General features: G+C 43.4%; 1 protein-coding gene across 1 annotated transcript in view; it reads right to left on the bottom strand.

Annotated features, from left to right (window-relative positions):
- MRPS9 (mitochondrial ribosomal protein S9) overlaps nucleotides 1–19,830 on the bottom strand; it is a 141,675-nt gene that overhangs the window by 99,751 nt on the left and 22,094 nt on the right. Inside the window, exon 2 of the mRNA XM_069757635.1 lies at nucleotides 3,161–3,340. Within this exon, the coding sequence (XP_069613736.1) occupies nucleotides 3,161–3,340 (180 nt within the window). The remainder of the gene's footprint in view (nucleotides 1–3,160; nucleotides 3,341–19,830) is intronic.

The raw sequence follows: 19,830 nt of genomic DNA, 5'->3' as shown, positions 1-19,830 counted from the left end.
TGACACAGTGCTATGCAAAGTGTCAGATCAGCGATCTGATCTAATATAGTGATGTCCCACCCTGGGACAATGTTAGTGAGTAAAAAAAAAAAAAATCCCCAAATAAGGGGAAAAAAATGTCTCAAAAAATCCATTTATTTATGTAAATAATAATAATTAAAAAAAAACAGTAGAAGTACGCATATTTGGTATCGCCGCGTTCGTAACGACCCACTCTATAAAACTATCCCACTAGTTAACCCCTTCAGTGAACACCGCAAAAAATAAAAAATCTAGGCAAAAAAACAACGCTTTATTATCATACCGGCGAACAAAAAGTGGAATAGCACGCGATCAAAAAGACAGATCTAAATAAACATGGTACCGCTGAAAACGTCATCTTGTCCCGCAAGAAAAAAAGCCGCCATAGAGCATCATCAGCAGAAAAATAAAAAAAGTTATAGCTCTCAGAATAAAGCGATGCAAAAACAATTATTTTTTATATAAAATAGTGTTTATTGTGTAAAAGCGCCAAAACATGGAAAAATGATATAAATGAGGTATCGCTGTAATCGTACTGACCTGAAGAATAAAACTGCTGCTTTATCAATTTTACCGCACGTGGAACGGTATAAACGCTCCCCCTAAAAGAAATTCAGGAATTGCTGGTTTTTGTTCAATCTGCCTCCCAAAAATCGGAATAGAAAGCGATAAAAAAAAGTCAAGTGCCCGAAAATGGTACCAATAAAAACGTCAACTCGTCCCGCAAAAAACAAGACCTCGCATGACTCTGTGGGCCAAAACATGGATAAATTATAGCTCTCAAATGTGGTGATGCAAAAACTATTTTTTGCAATAAAAAAAGCGTCTTTTAGTGTGTGGCAGCTGCCAATCATAAAAATCCGCCAAAAAAACCGCTATAAAAGTAAATCAAACCCCCTTCATCACCCCCTTAGTTAGGGAAAAATAATAAAATTTTAAAAAATGTATTTATTTCCATTTTCCCATTAGGGTTAGGTTTGGGGCTAGGTTTAGGGTTTGGATTACATTTACGGTTGGGATTAGGGTTAGGGGTGTGGTTAGGGTTAACACTGGGATTATAGTTAGGGGTGTGCTTGGGTTAGGGTTTCAGTTAGAATTGGGGGTTTCCAATGTTTAGGCACATCAGGGGCTCTCCAAACGCGACATGGCGTCCGATCTCAATTCCAGCAAATTTTACATTGAAAAGTCAAATGGCGCTCCTTCCCTTCTGAGCTCTGCCATGCGCCCAAACAGTGGTTTACCCCCACATATGGGGTATCGGCGGACTCAGGACAAATTGTACAACGACTTTTGTGGTCCAATTTCTCCTGTTACCCTTGGTAAATTAAAACAAATTGGATCTGAAGTAAAAATTTTGTGAAAAAAAGTTAAATGTTCAATTATTTAAAAACATTCCAAAAATTCCTGTGAAGCAGCTGAAGGGTTAATAAACTTTTTGAATGTGGTTTTGAGTACCTTGAGGGGTGCAGTTTTTAAAATGGTGTCACTTTTGGGATTTTCTGTCATAGACCCCTCAAAGTCACTTCAAGTGTGAGGTGGTCCGTAAAAAAAATGGTTTTGCAAATTTTGTTGCAAAAATGAGAAATCGCTGGTCAACTTTTAACCCTTATAACTCCCTAACAAAAAAAAAATTATGTTTCCAAAATTGTGCTGATGTAAAGCAGACATGTGGGAAATGTTATTTATGAACTAATTTTTGTGACATATCTCTGATTTAAAGACATAAAAATTCAAAGTTCAAAAATTTCTAAATTTTCAAAATTTTCGCCAAATTTCCGTTTTTTTTTTTCACAAATAAACGCAAGTCAAATCGAAAAAGTTTTACCACCATCATAAAGTACAATATGTCACAAGAAAATAATCTCAGAATCACCAGGATCCGTTGAAGAGTTTCAGAGTTATGACCTCATAAAGTGACAGTGGTCAGAATTGAAAAAAATGGCCTGGTCAGGAAGTTGAAAACAGGCTTGGGGGTGAAGGGGTTAAAACAGTCTATTTTTGTTTCATCTGTCCACAGAACATTTTCTCAGAAGGATTGTGGTTTGTCAAGGTACATATTGGCAAAGATCAGTCGCTCCTTTTTATGTTGTTTCTTCAGCAATGGATTCTTCCTTGGCTTCGCTTATAAGTCTCTGCTTAGTTTAGTGTGCGGCGTGCTTGTTGAAACCATGAGCACTGACTGTTCTAGGTGGCCGTCAGGTCTTTGGATGTTTGCTGTGGTGTTTTTTTTTTCCACCATTCGCACCAACCTTCAAAGAAATCTCTTGCCAGTTTTCCTCTTTCCCTCACGACCAGAGAGGTTCTTGATGGTTCCATGCTTGGTAAACTTCTCAATAACATTGCGCACTATTGAAACTGGGATACCAAGGTCTTTTGAGATGGCTTTTATACCCTTTGGAAGTCTTGTGTTTGATAATAGTAGTTATGATGTCCTCAGACATCTCCTTTGTCTTCACCTTTGTGATAAAGTAACAGGGACTACCATGTGGCTTTTTAAAACACTGAAGTCATCATTCCTTGGCTAATTCATGTCACATGGGCAACACCAATTATTCAAAAGTGATTCTCATTTGTGATTTACCAAAGGCGAGACTAATTGTGCTTCCATACTAATTTAATGGAAAGGGTGCCAATACCAGTGTCACAGCAAGCTTTAGGTTTTTCTATTTTTCCCTCCTATTGTTTTTGTTTTAAATTATTATCATTTGGTCTTTTTTATTTTTTTCAGGAGATATTCAACATTATGTACTTACACTTCATGGGTGCCAATAATGATGAGCAGGACTGTAGCTCTGAGCATCTTGGAATTCTCTGAAATGAAGAGCTTCCTTGATATATATTGGAATTACAGAATAATGGAAAGCACATTGCAAGTCCCCCGTGTTATACACTTGTCGACAACATGACCCCATAGCAGCTGCAACAATCCACCGCACAACCATGAAAACACTGCGGTGTATTATTTGATGCGACCATTCCCACATAAGACAGCAGAACAAATACCCAGAAACTCGCCCAGCATTATCCCGACAGTTTGATTACAATTCACAGGGAGTTGGGACAGGTACACCAGAGTTAAAGAGTTTTCAATATGAAACCCCGCACTAAATTACTTCTCCAACCGAGCAGCTCTACTTACATCAATGTCCTCTTGGGTAAATGTCTCTGGATCCTCTCCCATCATGTTGGCTAAATGTCTCTTTCCAATGTTGAACTCTTCAATCTGTTTTTTAATAAAAGCCTCTGTGTACTTTTCAGGTCCCGAGGCTGCAACATTTTTCCTCTGTACGGTGGAGCTGGTATGTATTAGCCGAGATGCCTGTGCCAAAATAAGAAAGGGGGGAGCAGGGGTTAAAAAGGAGAGAAAAATAATTGAATCAAATGACCAGCAATAAAATGACATGGTGGAACACATAGAACACAGGTATTCCAGTGTTTCGTGATACACAGCCTCAATGCTCAGCTCACAAAGTCGCACAGCAAGAATAGAAATGTAATGTTAGCAAGCACAAGATAATGAATGACTAGCAATGCACAAAAAATCTGCAAGAGCAGGAAAAGTGGTTACACTCAATCATTGGAAATATATTTTCGTTTTTGACACTGCAGAATTTCTGCACCATTTCTACACCTCTTGCTAAAACGCAATGAAAAACTGCATGTGGTTTTTTTTTAAATTTTTTACATGTTTTTATCTATAGGGAAAATTCGCACAGAAAACTCAGCGTACCCCCAAGAGAAATTGACATGTTGCAGACTTGAAATATGCACTGCAGGCCAATTTACGTGGAGTAAAAAAAAAAAATCTCAATCCACACTGGATTTTTTTCAGCCGATGATGCAGCTGGTACTTATTGAAAAATCCTGTCTAGAATGATAACTATTCATGTAGTGTGATGCCCAACCAATGAACAATCAATCATTCATTCCACCGAAACAGCTGAACATTGATCGTAAGGCTGAAAGCGATCATTTCAGCCAAATTTGATTTTACGTGTAAGTGGGGCTGCAAGGGCAGCAGTAAAACATATGCAAGCACTGCGTGTCAGACCACTGATATTAATGTTAACCTGGGGTACTTTGCCAACATTCTTTTGAAACCTAAAAGTGTAAGGCTATGTGGACACGCTATGGATTTGTTGCGGATCCGCAGCGTTTTTTCTGTGTGGAATTGCACCAAATCCGTAAATGATTGCTCAAGCAATGTTAACCAATGGGAATCCAGAATTATTTTCTGAAAATTGTCAATTCTACTTGTGGATCTGCAGCGTTTCTGAACCCATTGACTTACATCGAGTCAGTCAAATCCACAGCCAAACCACAGGTGTAAAAAGGTTTGCGGATTTGCGTGCCAAAACCGCTGCAGAAAGGAAGGAGGAAGAGTCTGAGAATGTGTGTGTGGGCGAAGAATTGTGTGTGGGCGGAGAATATGAGTCGGGGATTATGCGATGCAGTAAGTATGGTAAATTAAGATTCAATAAAGGAGTCTGTGTGATTATTTCAATTAAAGGACTTTATTTTGGCTGTGTCTTTATTTACCATATAACTATAGGATTAGTAATGGATAGGTGTCTTATTGACGCTTCTCCATTACTAATCAGTGGACTTGATTTCACCGGACAATACAAAGGTGATATCAATCCAAATATTACCCTACTTGCCACCGCTACAGGGCAAGTGGGAAGAGTGAGGCTAAGTGCCAGAAAAGGTGCATCTATAAGATGCGCCATTTCTGGGGAGGCTGAGAGCTAATGTTTTTAGCCTGGGTGGGTGCCAATAGCTTGAATATCCATGGCCCTTTCCCAGGCACATAGGCAAACCACACATGTATTCAAGCTGTCTAGCAGCCGCAAATCATGCAGCTGTGTAGATCTAAACTAAATCTCCGAGCACGCTGAAATACTTCGAGACCACCCGAGCATGCTCGTAGAAACTCAAGCAACGAGCATACTCGCTCATCACTACTCATCACTTCAAAAACACCATCTTCACAGTGAAATATGGTGGTGGCCGCATCATGCTGTATGTTTTTAGGCAGCAGGGACAGGGAAAATGGTCTGAGTCAGGGGAAAAATGGGTAGTGTGAAATATAGGCATATTCTTGAGCAAAACCTATTTCAGTCTGTCAGCGATTTGAGACTGAGGCGAGGTTCACCTGCCAACAAGACAATAACCCAAAGAACACTGCTAAAGAAACACTTGAGTGGTTTAAGGGGAAGCATGTAAATGTTTTGGAGTGGCCTAGTCAAAGCCCAGAACTTCTTCCAATTCAAAATCTATGATCAGACTTGTATATTGCTGTTCACCAGAGGAAACCATCTAACTTGAAGGAGTGGAAGCAGCTGTAGTTGATGCAAAAGGAGGCTCTACAAAGTACTGACTTTAGGAGGGGTGAACAGTTATGCACACTGAAGATTTCAGTTATTTTGGTCAATTTGCTGTTTGTTTCAAAATAAAAATAAAACCAAATATTCACAGTTGTAAACATGTTTATTACATAAACTAATGCAAACCCTGAAAAAACAGTGAAATTCCAGGTGGTGAGATAGCAAAACAAGAAAAATACACAAGGGGGTAAATACTTTCGGAAGCCACTGTATGTAATCCCATCCCATAAAACTACAATGAACATAGCTGTTCACCCAAGTACTTCTTAAGATTTGTTTAGAAGAGCATATTTTAATGTTAGTGCACTGTCTGGATAATATATGGGCAGCGTAGGGACCAATGCAAGTGAATAGGTTAGTTAATGTAGGAATGTTTTTTTACACATGGAAATACCAATGACATACAGTACACCATACGAATGAAAGATTTTTTTTTTCTGGATGAGAAAGAATTTAACATATGCTCGTCTGAACAAGACTTTAGGCAGAGTTCACATGTAATACTAAAATTAAGATTAGTAATGTCTACGATCTGTGGATATGACTGGGTGTATGATCAGCTCCATGAGCACAGTGGATGACAGCAGTGATTAACCCCTTCATGACCCAGCCTATTTTGACCCTAATGACCTGGCCGTTTTTTGCAATTCTGACCAGTGTCCCTTTATGAGGTAATAACTCAGGAACGCTTCAACGGATCCTAGCGATTCTGAGATTGTTTTTTCGTGACATATTGGGATTCATGTTAGTGGTAAATTTAGGTCAATAAATTCTGCGTTTATTTGTGATAAAAACGGAAATTTGGCGAAAATTTTTAAAATTTCACAATTTTTACATTTTGAAGTTTTATTCTGTTAAACCAGAGAGTTATGTGACACAAAATAGTTAATAAATAACATTTCCCACATGTCTACTTTACATCAGCACAATTTTGGAAACAAAATTTCTTTTTGCTAGGAAGTTATAAGGGTTAAAATTTGACCAGCGATTTCTCATTTTTACAACAAAATTTACAAAACCATTTTTTTTAGGGACCACCTCACATTTGAAGTCAGTTTACGGGGTCTATATGGCTGAAAATACCCAAAAGTGACACCATTCTAAAAACTGCACCCCTCAAGGTGCACAAAACCACATTCAAGAAGTTTATTAACCCTTCAGGTGCTTCACTGCAGCAGAAGCAAGGAAAAAATGAACATTTAACTTTTTGGTCACAAAAATGATTTTTCAGCAACAATTTTTGTATTTTCCCAATGGTAAAAGGAGAAACTGAACCACGAAAGTTGTTGTCCAATTTGTCCTGAGTACGCTGATACCTCATATGTGGGGGTAAACCACTGTTTGGGCGCACGGCAGGGCTTGGAAGGGAAGGAGCGCCATTTGACTTTTTGAATGAAAAATTGGCTGCACTCTTTAGCGGACACCATGTCAAGTTTGGAGAGCCCCCGTGTACCTAAAAACTGGAGCTCCCCCACTAGTGACCCCATTTTGGAAACTAGATGCCCCAAGGAACTTATCTAGATGCATAGTGAGCCCTTTAAACCCCCAGGTGCTTCACAAATTGATCCGTAAAAATGAAAAAGTACTATTTTTTTCACAAAAAAAATTCTTTTAGCCTCAATTTTTTCATTTTCACATGGACAACAGGATAAAATGTATCCTAAAATTTGTTTGGCAATTTCTCCTGAGTACACCGATACCTCACATGTGGGGGTAAAGCACTGTTTGGACACATGGTAAGGCTCGGAAGGGAAGGAGCGCCATTTGACTTTTTGAATGAAAAATTATCTCCATCGTTAGCGGACACCATGTCGCGTTTGGAGAGCCCCTGTGTGCCTAAACATGGGAGCTCCCCCACAAGTGACCCCATTTTGGAAACTAGACCCCCCCAAGGAACTTATCTAGATGCATATTGAGCACTTTAAACCCCCAGGTGCTTCACAGAAGTTTATAACGCAGAGCCATGAAAATAAAAAAATAATTTTTCTTTCCTCAAAAATTATTTTTTAGCTTGGAATTTCCTATTTTGCCAAGGGTAATAGGAGAAATTGGACCCCAAATGTTGTTGTCCAGTTTGTCCTGAGTACGCTGATACCCCATATGTGGGGGTAAACCACTGTTTTGGCGCATGGCAGGGCTCGGAAGGGAAGGCACGCCATTTGGCTTTTTAAATGGAAAATTAGCTCCAATCATTAGCGGACACCATGTCGCGTTTGGAGAGCCCCTGTGTGCCTAAACATTGCAGATCCCCCACAAATGACCCCATTTTGGAAACTAGACCCCCAAAGGAACTAATCTAGATGTGTGGTGAGCACTTTGAACCCCCAAGTGCTTCACAGAAGTTTATAACGCAGAACCATGAAAATTAAAAAAAAAAAAATTTCTTTTCTCAAAAATGATTTTTTAGCCCGCAATGTTTTATTTTCCCAAGGGTAACAGGAGAAATTTGACCCCAAAAGTTGTTGTCCAGTTTCTCCCGAGTACGCGGATACCCCATATGTGGGGGTAAACCACTGTTTGGGCACACTTCGGGGTTTGGAAGGGAAGTAGTGATGTTTTGAAATACAGAGTTTGATGGAACGCTCTGCGGGCGTCACATTGCGTTTGCAGAGCCCCTGATGTGGCTAAACAGTAGAAACCCCCCACAAGTGACCCCATTTTGGAAACTAGACCCCCAAAGGAACTTATCTAGATGTGTGGTGAGCACTTTGAACCCCCAAGTGCTTCACAGAAGTTTATAACGCAGAGCAGTGAAAATAATAAATACGTTTTCTTTCCTCAAAAATAATTATTTAGCCCAGAATTTTTTAATTTTCCCAAGGGTAACAGGAGAAATTTTACCCCAACTGTTGTTGTCCAGTTTCTTCTGAGTACGCTGATACCCCATGTGTGGGGGTAAACCACTGTTTGGGCACACGTCGGGGTTTGGAAGGGACGTAGTGATGTTTTGAAATGCAGACTTTGATGGAATGGTCTGCGGGCGTCACGTTGCGTTTGCAGAGCCCCTGGTGTGCCTGAACAGTAGAAACCCCCCACAAGTGACCCCATTTTGGAAACTAGACCCCCAAGGAACTTATCTAGATATGTGGTGAGCACTTTGAACCCCCAAGTGCTTCACAGATGTTTACAACGCAGAGCCGTGAAAATAAAAAAATCATTTTTCTTTCCTCAAAAATGATTTTTTAAAAAGCAATTTTTTATTTTCACAAGGGTAACAGGAGAAATTGGACCCCAATAATTGTTGCGCAGTTAATTCTGAGTATGGTGGTACCCCATATGTGGGGGTAAACCACTGTTTGGGCGCACGTCGGGGCTCGGAAGTGAGGGAGCACCATTTGACTTTTTGAATACAAGTTGCGTTTGGAGACCGCTGATGTGCCTAAACATTGGAAAACCCTCAATTCTACCTCCAACACTAACCCCAACACACCCCTAACCCTAATCCCAACTGTAGACATAACCCTAATCACAACCCTAACCACAACCCTAATTCAAACCCTAACCCTAAGGCTATGTGCCCACGTTGCGGATTCGTGTGAGATTTTTCCGCACCATTTTTGAAAAATCCGTGGGTAAAAGGCGCTGCGTTTTACCTGTGGATTTACAGTGTTTTTTGTGCGGATTTCAACTGCGGATTTCTATTGAGGAAGAGGTGTAAAACGCTGCGGAATCCGCACAAAGAATTGACATGCTGCGGAAAATACAACGCAGCGTTTCCGCGCTGTATTTTCCGCACCATGGGCACAGCGAATTTGGTTTTCCATAGGTTTACTTGGTACTGTAAACCTGATGGAACTCTGCTGCGAATCCGCAGCGGCCAATCCACTGCGGATCAGCAGCCAAATCCGCACCGTGTGCACATAGCCTAATTCTAAAGGTATGTGCACACACTGCGGAAAACGCTGCGAATCCGCAGCAGTTTCCCATGAGTTTACAGTTCAATGTAAACCTATGGGAAACAAAAATCGCTGTACACATGCTGCAGAAAAACTGGACGGAAACGCAAGGGTTTACATTCCGCAGCATGTCACTTCTTTCTGCGGATTCCGCAGCGGTTTTACAACTGCTCCAATATTAAACTGCAGTTGTAAAACCGCAGTGAAATGCGCAGAAAAACCGAGGTAAATCCGCAATAAATCCGCAGCGGTTTAGCACTGCTGATTTAGCAAATCCGCTGCGGAAAAATACGCAGAGGACCAGAATACGTGTGCACATACCGAAACCCTAACCCAAACCCTAACCCTAACTCTAATCCCAACCTTAGTGGAAGAAAAAAAAAATTTTTCTTTATTTTATTATTGTCCCTACCTATGGGGGTGACAAAGGGGGGGGGATGGGGGTCATTTAGTATTTTTTTTATTTTGATCACTGTGAGGTTTTATCACAGTGATCAAAATGCACTTGAAACGAATCTGCCAGACGGCAGATTCGGCGGGCGCACTGCGCATGCGCCCGCCATTTTGGAAGATGGCGGCGCCCAGGAAAGAAGACGGACGGACCCCGGGAGGCTCGGTAAGTATGATGGGGTGGGGGGGGGGGGGGGTAGCACGGAGGGGTGGATCGGAGCATGGGGGAAGTGGATTGCAGTGCGGGGGGGTGGATCGCAGTGTGGGGGGGTGGATCGCAGTGCGGGGGGGGTGGATCGCAGTGCGGGGGGTGGGATTGGAGCGGGGGGTGGGATTGGAGCACGGGGGAGCGGACAGGAGGACGCGGGAGCGGAGCACAGGACGGAGGGGAGCGGACCACAGATCGGAGGGCTGGGGGGGCGATCGGTGGGGTGGGGTGGAGGCACATCAGTGTTTCCAGCCATGGCCGATGATATTGCAGCATCGGCCATGGCTGGATTGTAATATTTCACCAGTTTTTTAGGTGAAATATTACAAATCGCTCTGATTGGCTGTTGAAAGTGAAACTGCCAATCAGAGCGATTGTAGCCACGGGGGGGTGTGAAGCCAATCCCCCTGGGCTAAAGTACAACTCCTCCTGTCCCTGCAGGCCGGGTGAAATTACAGTTAACCCTTTCACCCGGCCTGCAGGAGCCCAATCCGGCCATGACGCTCGTATGCTGCGACACATGTCGGAATGGCTCAGGTTTTCATGACGCATACGGTGAGTCAAAGGTCGGGAAGGGGTTAAGGACCGAGATTCAGTTCGAAACATGTAGGAAGAGCTTTTACATTTATTTTTTCTACAGGTCTTGGCCTGTTCTGTTTTGTTCAAATCTACAATAAACTTTTTTTTTTTAATACAAAAAAATGGGCAGATATCCTTTCCTATGACCGCAGTAGCTACCTGCTATTGACATGCATTAGACCGGTCTATAAAACAGACCAGACTGCTGCATTGTTTTGGACATGGACCACCTGTCCATATAAAAAGTTTGCTTGTGTAAACAAGTTATTATTTTGTCAGTGTAATGTCCATTGAGCACACACAGCATGCATCATTAATTCCACAGATCTTTACAGATATCAGTCTGTGGGAAGAAACTGGAGTACTTAGTACTCAAGCGCTGCAAAACAACAGTGCTGCCCTGTATTTTCATATGCATACACATAGGTGATAGGAATTTATTATTTCTACTATCCCCAGCAAAAAACTGGCATAAATCACAGCAGAAATTAAGTTTGGCGCTTCTTATCTCTGGAAAACGCATGCCTTCACGACTCAAGCCATTTACTTTTTGGGGCAGCAGAGAGCAATGTTATGCTCAATGTGATGGAGACACAAGGACAGCTACCAGGCAGGGACCTCAAACATCCTTCTGTAACTGCTCAGCGACTGGCAAGAATCACCGAGACTGAAGGCATTTAGGACACCCGGAGCCACCGTGCAGGGAGCATGTGCTTTCCATTTATTCTACTGTTGTCGAAAATAGATACTTTTCCTCCAGATGGCAGATTACAAAAACGATATTGCTTTTCCATTCAGCTACTTTCAGATGTATTTTTATAAATGCACGTACAATCTGAAAATCCAATGAAAATAGTCTTCTCATGTGTTACAGATGCGAGTGATAAGCCCATACTTATGAAGTCTGCCATCTCAGGCCACTCCGATTTCCGGACGGGACTCTGGAAACAACACAACCATTTTTTGGCTCTGCTCAGAAATTTCTGGTTTTTACAATAAATTTCACGATTATGGTCAAAACTACCCTTCTGCTTTTTGAATGGGGGTACATACAGAACGGATTTGCCTATACAATGGGTATAACACAACGTCACAGACCTTATCCAAATGAATAGAAAATCACTCACATCTATGACAATTTGCTTACAATCTTATGTCACCTTTCCAGAAATCTCTGAGCACTTTATGGAGCCACTTCATTCTGGAAAGCACTGGTGATCCAATCTGATAGTGATATGCTTCTCACGTGCATCAATCACATTTCTGGGTTCCCCCTATAATCTTCTACATATGAAAAAGCAGCAGCATAATGCATATTTGTTATATTTAAAGGGAACCTGTCACCCCGTTTTTTGAGATTGAGCTATAAATACTGTTAAATAGGGCCTGCGCTGTGTGTTCCTATAGTGTATGTAGTGTACCCCGATTCCCCATGTATGCTGAGAAATAACTTACCAAAGTCGCCGTTTTCGCCTGTCAATCAGGCTGGTCAGGTCGGGAGGGCGTGGTGACATCGCTGGTTCTTCCTCAGCTTTACGTTGGTGGCGTAGTGGCGAACAAGCAGCGCGCGATCTGCGCTGTCATCCCTTTCGTCGGTGGGGGCGGCCATCTTCCTGGGGCCGCGCGTGCGCAGATCGAGTGCTCTGCTGCACGGGGCTTCAGGAAAATGGCCGCGGGATGCCGCGCGTGCGCATTAGAGATCGCGGCGGCCATTTTCCCAAAGCCGAGTTTGCATCTCGGCTTTGGGAAAATGGCCGCCGCGATCTCTAATGCGCACGCGCGGCATCCCGCGGCCATTTTCCTGAAGCCCCGTGCAGCAGAGCACTCGATCTGCGCACGCGCGGCCCCAGGAAGATGGCCGCCCCCACCGACGAAAGGGATGACAGCGCAGATCGCGCGCTGCTTGTTCACCACTACGCCACCAACGTAAAGCTGAGGAAGAACCAGCGATGTCACCACGCCCTCCCGACCTGACCAGCCTGATTGACAGGCGAAAACGGCGACTTTGGTAAGTTATTTCTCAGCATACATGGGGAATCGGGGTACACTACATACACTATAGGAACACACAGCGCAGGCCCTATTTAACAGTATTTATAGCTCAATCTCAAAAAACGGGGTGACAGGTTCCCTTTAACAATAAATTTTTATGTTTTCCATATTAATGTTCTACAGGTCAATCTCATTCACATTAATGGAGATAAACTCTAGTACTTGGCAGCAGCCACTAACCAAAGCCGAGAGCTGCGGGGGTCTGCTCCACACACTGCTTACAGCCACTAGCGGGAAGCCCCATGTCACAAACCCCCACATACTCATGAACAGCTTATCAGTTTAGCCATAGATAACACTTTTAACCCCTTTACCCCCAGGGGTGGTTTGCACGTTAATAACCAGGTCAATTTTTACAATTCTGACCACTGTCAGTTTATGCGGTTATAACTCTAGAACGATTCAACGGATCCCAGTGATTCTGAGACTGTTTTTTCATGACATATTGTACTTCATGTAAGTGGTAAAATTTCTTCTATATGACTAGCATTTATTTGTGAAAAAAATGGAAATTTGGCCAAAAAAATTTCAAAAATTTCCAACTTTGAATATTTATGCATTTAACGGAGATATGTCACACAAAATAGTGAACAAGTAGCTAATAGTCAACATTTTTGGGGGGACCACATGACATTTGAACAGACTGAGGGGCCTATATGACAGAAAATACCCCAAAGTGACATCATTCTAAAAAATTTGCACCCCTCAAGGTGCTCAAAACCACATTCAAGAAGTTTTGGAATGTGTAAAAAAAAAAAAATTATTATTTTTTTCTCCAAAAAAGTTATTTCAGATCCAAATTTCTTTATTTTGACAAGGACAGTAGGAAAAAAAATGGACCCCAAAATTTGTTGTGTATTTTCTACTGAGCATGCCCAGACCCCATGTGAGGGAGAAAAACCACTCTTTGGGGGGGTATGTCAGAGCTCGGAAGGTAAAGAGCGCCATTTGACTTTTTGAATGCAAAATTTGCAGGAACAATTGGCGGATGCCATGTTGCGTTTGAAGAGTCCCTGACGTGCCTAAACAGTGGAAAAAAAACACAAGTGACCCCATTTTGGAAACTAGACCCCTCAGGGGCTTCACAGAAGTTTACATTGTTGAGCAGTAAAAATGAACTAAAATCTAATTTTCCCCACAAATATGGGGGTATACTACTTTGGAGGCACACTGAAAAGCTCAGAAGGGAAGAGGCGCCATATTGGAGCTCAGCTTTTGCTGGAATGGTTTGTTGGTGCCATATCACATTGCCAGAGCCCTTGAGGTGTCAGAACAACAGAAACCCTCTATATATGTGAACTCATTTTACAAACTACATTCCTCAATGAATTCATCTAGGGGTGCAGTGATCATATTGACACCACATGTTCCTCACAGAATGAATGTTATACAACTGAGCGGTGAAGAAAGAATAAATTACATTTTTACCAATAAAATGTTGTTTTAGCCCCAAGTTTTTAATTTTTCTAACTGCTAATAGGACATTTTTTTTTACAACAAACTGAGGTCCATATTTTTCTGAGTGCACCAATACCACACATGTAAATCGGGAAATATTTTTCAGGCACAGTACAAAGCTCAGTAGGCAAGGAGTGCCAGTTATGGTTTGCAGGTGCCATGACCTACTGGGACAGCCCATGAGGTGTCAGAACAGCAGAACCCTCCATAAGTGACCCCATATTACAAACTACACCTCTCAATGAATTCATCTAGGGGTGCAGTGATCATATTGACACCACAGGTGTGTCACAGAATTTTATACAATTGGGCAGTGAAGAAAATAGAACTACATTTTTTCCACCAAAATTTAGTTTTAGCCCAAGATTTTGGATTTTCACACAAGCAGTGGGTAAAAATGGCACCACAATTTGTCCCACAATTTCTACTGAACGTGGCAATATCCCATATGTAACTGTACAGTACTGCTTAGCCATATGGAGAGACTCGGGAGCAAAACAGCGCGATTTTGCTATAAGTTTGCAGAATCCATATACAGAGCCCCTAATTGCTAGAAGAGCAGAATCCCCCTCAAGTGACCTGATTTTGGAAACTATACCCCTTGGGGAATTTATCTATAGGTGTAGTGACTCCATGGGTATTTTCCAGAAACAAGCAGCAATGAATGTTGGCGAGTGAAAATTGCAAACTGCCGTTGTAGTGACCAGTACATTGCAGTTGCCAGTACGTTATGCCAACCCCGTTCTTCTGGAGACATGCGCCCGTAAGATAGGTGGGCTCTCATCGCTTCAGAAATGCCAAACGTGGATGATATATGGGGTTTAGGTACACTGTGAAACTCAGAAGGGGGGGGGAGGGCATTTGGATATGGGAGGGCAGAATTTGTTGAATTTCTTTTGGCCGGTGAGGAGCCATTTCACTTTTCCAGAGCCTTGGTGCTACCAGTAACGTGAAAGCCCCCTATATTTCCTTTAACAGATTACAGACCTGAGTGAGGGCTTGATTTTTTTGTGCATTGAGTTGAAGCCTTTATTGGGAACATTTTACATTACATTTCAGATCACATTTAATCGTTATACGTTTACATTATAGTGTCAGGTTAGCACCGTTATACTGATTAAAATGATACCTTGGGTTGATGAAATCCGTCTTGTGGTTGTTGTTTAATCTTTATTTTCAGTTTTGAGTTAACAATATGCCCGTACCCCGGAGATGCCTGGGGGAGGAGGGGTCTTCATGTGGTGCTCTGATTAGGTATTCATCAGTATGGCTTCTGACAGGTCACTGGTGCCTCAGTGACCTGTCCCCTAGTTTACATAATGGATATTATACATATACATTTAAAAATCATCTTCTGCTGTGATGCAGCCTCTATAATGTATTAATCACAAAATTTGTCACCAAAAGAAAATTAATGCAATAGTAACCAATTTTAAAAAGTGTTAAAAGAAAGATGTTAGGTCATTAAAACAGGGACCAGATACCATTGGATACCACATAACACAAGCTATTTTAAAAAAATAGTAAAACCCAACACAATCGAATATATAGTAGATTGGGAAAGAAAAATACTCAAGAAAAAATCCCAAAGTATAAAGTGCAAATATGTAAGCAATGACATGAAAATTTTGCAAAGTAAAGCAGCTAACTGTAGAGACAAGCAGGGTGAAATGGCAGTCACAGGAGGCTGAACCTATGCAAACATGGGTTGTGATAAAGGCACATGCCGTGTTTAGACAACAGAAGGTTCAGAAGCCTGGGTACGGTAAACTCATTAAGGTACAGTCACACTAGACGATATCGCTAGCGATCCGTGACGTTGCAGCGTCCTGGCTAGCGATATCGTCCAGTGTGACACGCAGCAGCGATCAGGCCCCTGCTGTGATATCGCTGGTCGGGGAAGAAAGTCCAGAACTTTGTTTCGTCGCTGGCTCTCCCGCTGACATCGCTGAATCGGCGTGTGTGACGCCGATTCAGCGATGTCTTCGCTGGTAACCAGGGTAAACATCGGGTTACTAAGCGCAGGGCCGCGCTTAGTAACCCGATGTTTACCCTGGTTACTATCGTTAAAGTAAAAAAAAACAACCACTACATACTTACCTACCGCTGTCTGTCCCCGGCGCTCAGCTTCTCTGCTCTGGCTGTGAGCACAGTGGCCGGAAAGCAGAGCGGTGACGTCACCGCTCTGCTTTCCGGCTGCCAGGCGCTCACAGCCAGAGCAGAGAAGCACAGCGCCGGGGACAGACAGCGGTAGGTAAGTATGTAGTGGTTGTTTTTTTTACTTTAACGATGGTAACCAGGGTAAACATCGGGTTACTAAGCGCGGCCCTGCGCTTAGTAACCCGATGTTTACCCTGGTTACCGGCATCATTGGTTGCTGGAGAGCGGTCTGTGTGACAGCTCTCCAGCGACCAAACAGCGATGCTGCAGCGATCCGGATCGTTGTCTGTATCGCTGCAGCGTCGCTTAGTGTGACGGTACCTTTAAGGCTGCTGATAGTATAAATGTGAACCGCGCTACTATCATATCAGGTACACAATGTAAAAATCATTGGGCATATTTCACCTGTGCTGTGCATGTGAATAACCCGGGTGTCCCTCTGCCCCGACGTGTGTTTCACACTGCTTCCTAGGGAGGTGTCACACCTTTCCTTTAACACTTTTGTAACATTGTTGCATCAATAAAAATTACTTTTTAACCATAAAGTACCTTTGGTTACCATTGCATTAACTTTCTTTTGGTGACAAATTTTGTGATTAATTTATTATTTAAAGGGGTACATCAACCCAAACAATGCATGGGCTTAAAGGGCCACTGTCACCCCCCCCTGCAGCCGTTATAAACTAAAAGAGCCACCTTGTGCAGCAGTAATGCCACCTTGTTAGAATGCAGCTCTTTTAGTTTTGTGTTCAGGTATTACTAAAATAAAGCGTTTTGAAACTCTGCAAAAATACCTGTCTTTGTCCACGGAGGCGGGTCTGAAGCCTCCTCTGTGAAGTGCCCAACAGCCGTCACTCACATTTTCTGGGGCGATGGTCGCCGCCCCCTGCGCGCTGTTTTCTTTTCAAATCCGGCGCTGGCGCTGTGTAAATATTTGTGGGGCAGGCGCAGTAAGCTCTGGCTGTCTGACATCCCAGCCAGGCTTGCAGACTGCGCCTGTGCTGGCAGTGCGGCCACCCACCTCGGGAATCCCTGCCCCGCACTGTGTTATGCATTATGCACAGTGCGGGGCTAGGATTCCTGGGCATGCGCACTGCATGTCTCAGACTCTCACCCACGTCCCCCACCCCCCGCCTTACAGCCTCTGGCTATTCAGCTGAGCTCATCCTGCCGCCTCCTCCTTCTGCCGCCTCCTCCTTCTGCTCATAGCAATCGCCGGGAAAGAAACAACCTAGGAAACTTTCCTGCTAGCTGTGTTCTTTAGGTGTATGGATATGTTACTAAATTGGGGGTGATCTTTACCCAGCGATAAGTAAAGTTATATACGGATCTGGCCATGCATTATACCGCACTATGGATATATATTGGATGTTGGGGGAGCATTATACCGCACTATGGATATATATTGGATGTTAGGGGAGCATTATACCGCACTATGGATATATATTGGATGTTGGGGGAGCATTATACCGCACTATGGATATATATTGGATGTTGGGGGAGCATTATACCGCACTATGGATATATATTGGATGTTAGGGGAGCATTATACCGCACTATGGATATATATTGGATGTTGGGGGAGCATTATACCGCACTATGGATATATATTGGATGTTAGGGGAGCATTATACCGCCCTATGGATATATATTGGATGTTGGGGGAGCATTATACCGCACTATGGATATATATTGGATGTTAGGGGAGCATTATACCGCACTATGGATATATATTGGATGTTGGGGGAGCATTATACCGCACTATGGATATATATTGGATGTTGGGGGAGCATTATACCGCACTGCAGATGAATATACGGACCTGTTGTGGGAGCATTATACCGCACTGCGGATCAATATACGGACCTGTTGTGGGAGCATTATACCGCACTGCTGATCAATAAACGGACCTGTTGGGGGAGCATTATACCGCACTGCGGATGAATATACGGACCAGTTGGGGGAGCATTATACCGCACTGCAGATGAATATACGGACCTGTCGGGGGAGCATTATACCGCACTCCTGATGAATATACGGACCTGTTGTGGGAGCATTATACCGCACTGCGGATGAATATACGGACCTGTTGGGGGAGCATTATACAGCACTGCTGATCAATAAACGGAGATGTTGGGGGAGCATTATACCGCACTGCTGATGAATATACGGACCTGTCGGGGGAGCATTATACTGCACTGCTGATCAATAAACGGAGATGTTGGTGGAGCATTATACCGCACTGCTGATCAATATACAGACCTGTTGGGGGAGCATTATACCGCACTGCAGATGAATATACGGACCTGTTGTGGGAGCATAATTACCGCACTGCGGATCAATATACGGACCTGTTGGGGGAGCATTATACCGCACTGCTGATGAATAAACGGAGATGTTGGGGGAGCATTATACCGCTGTTGCTCCCCCATCAGGTCCGTATATTGATCCGCAGTGCGGTATAATGCTTCCCCAACATCTCCGTTTATTGTTCAGCAGTGCGGTATAATGCTCCCCCAACAAGTCTGTATATTGATCCGCAGTGGGGTATAATGCTCCCCCAACAGGTCTGTATATTCATCAGCAGTGCGGTATAATGCTCCCCCGACAGGTCCGTATATTCATCAGCAGTGCGGTATAATGCTCCCCCAACAGGTCCGTATATTGATCCGCAGTGGGGTATAATGCTCCCCCAACATTTCTGTTTATTGATCAGCAGTGCGGTATAATGCTCCCCCAACAGGTCCGTATATTGATCCGCAGTGCGGTATAATGCTCCCACAACAGGTCCGTATATTCATCTGCAGTGCGGTATAATGCTTCCACAACATCTCCGTTTATTGATCAGCAGTGCGGTATAATGCTCCCCCAACAACCAATATATATCCATAGTGCGGTATAATGCTCCCCCAACATCCAATATATATCCATAGTGCGGTATAATGCTCCCCCAACATCCAATATACATCTATAGTGCGGTATAATGCTCCCCTAACATCCAATATATATCCATAGTGCGGTATAATGCTCCCCTAACATCCAATATATATCCATAGTGCGGTATAATGCTCCCCCAACATCCAATATATATCCATAGTGCGGTATAATGCATGGCCAGATCAGTATATAACTTTACTTATCGCTGGGTAAAGATCACCCCCAATTTAGTAACATATCCATACACCTAAAGAACACAGCTAGCAGGAAAGTTTCCTAGGTTGTTTCTTTCCCGGCGATTGCTATGAGCAGAAGGAGGAGGCGGCAGGATGAGCTCAGCTGAATAGCCAGAGGCTGTAAGGCGGGGGGTGGGGGACGTGGGTGAGAGTCTGAGACATGCAGTGCGCATGCCCAGGAATCCTAGCCCCGCACTGTGCATAATGCATAACAGTGCGGGGCAGGGATTCCCGAGGTGGGTGGCCACACTGCCAGCACAGGCGCAGTCTGCAAGCCTAGCTGGGATGTCAGACAGCCAGAGCTTACTGCGCCTGCCCCACAAATATTTACACAGCGCCGGCGCCGGATTTGAAAAGAAAACAGCGCGCAGGGGGCGGCGACCATCGCCCCAGAAAATGTGAGTGACGGCTGTTGGGCACTTCACAGAGGAGGCTTCAGACCCGCC

The sequence above is a fragment of the Ranitomeya imitator genome, chromosome 3 (assembly GCF_032444005.1).
Source record: "Ranitomeya imitator isolate aRanImi1 chromosome 3, aRanImi1.pri, whole genome shotgun sequence".
NCBI lineage: Eukaryota > Metazoa > Chordata > Amphibia > Anura > Dendrobatidae > Ranitomeya > Ranitomeya imitator.
This window is presented reverse-complemented; position numbering and strand designations above follow the sequence as displayed.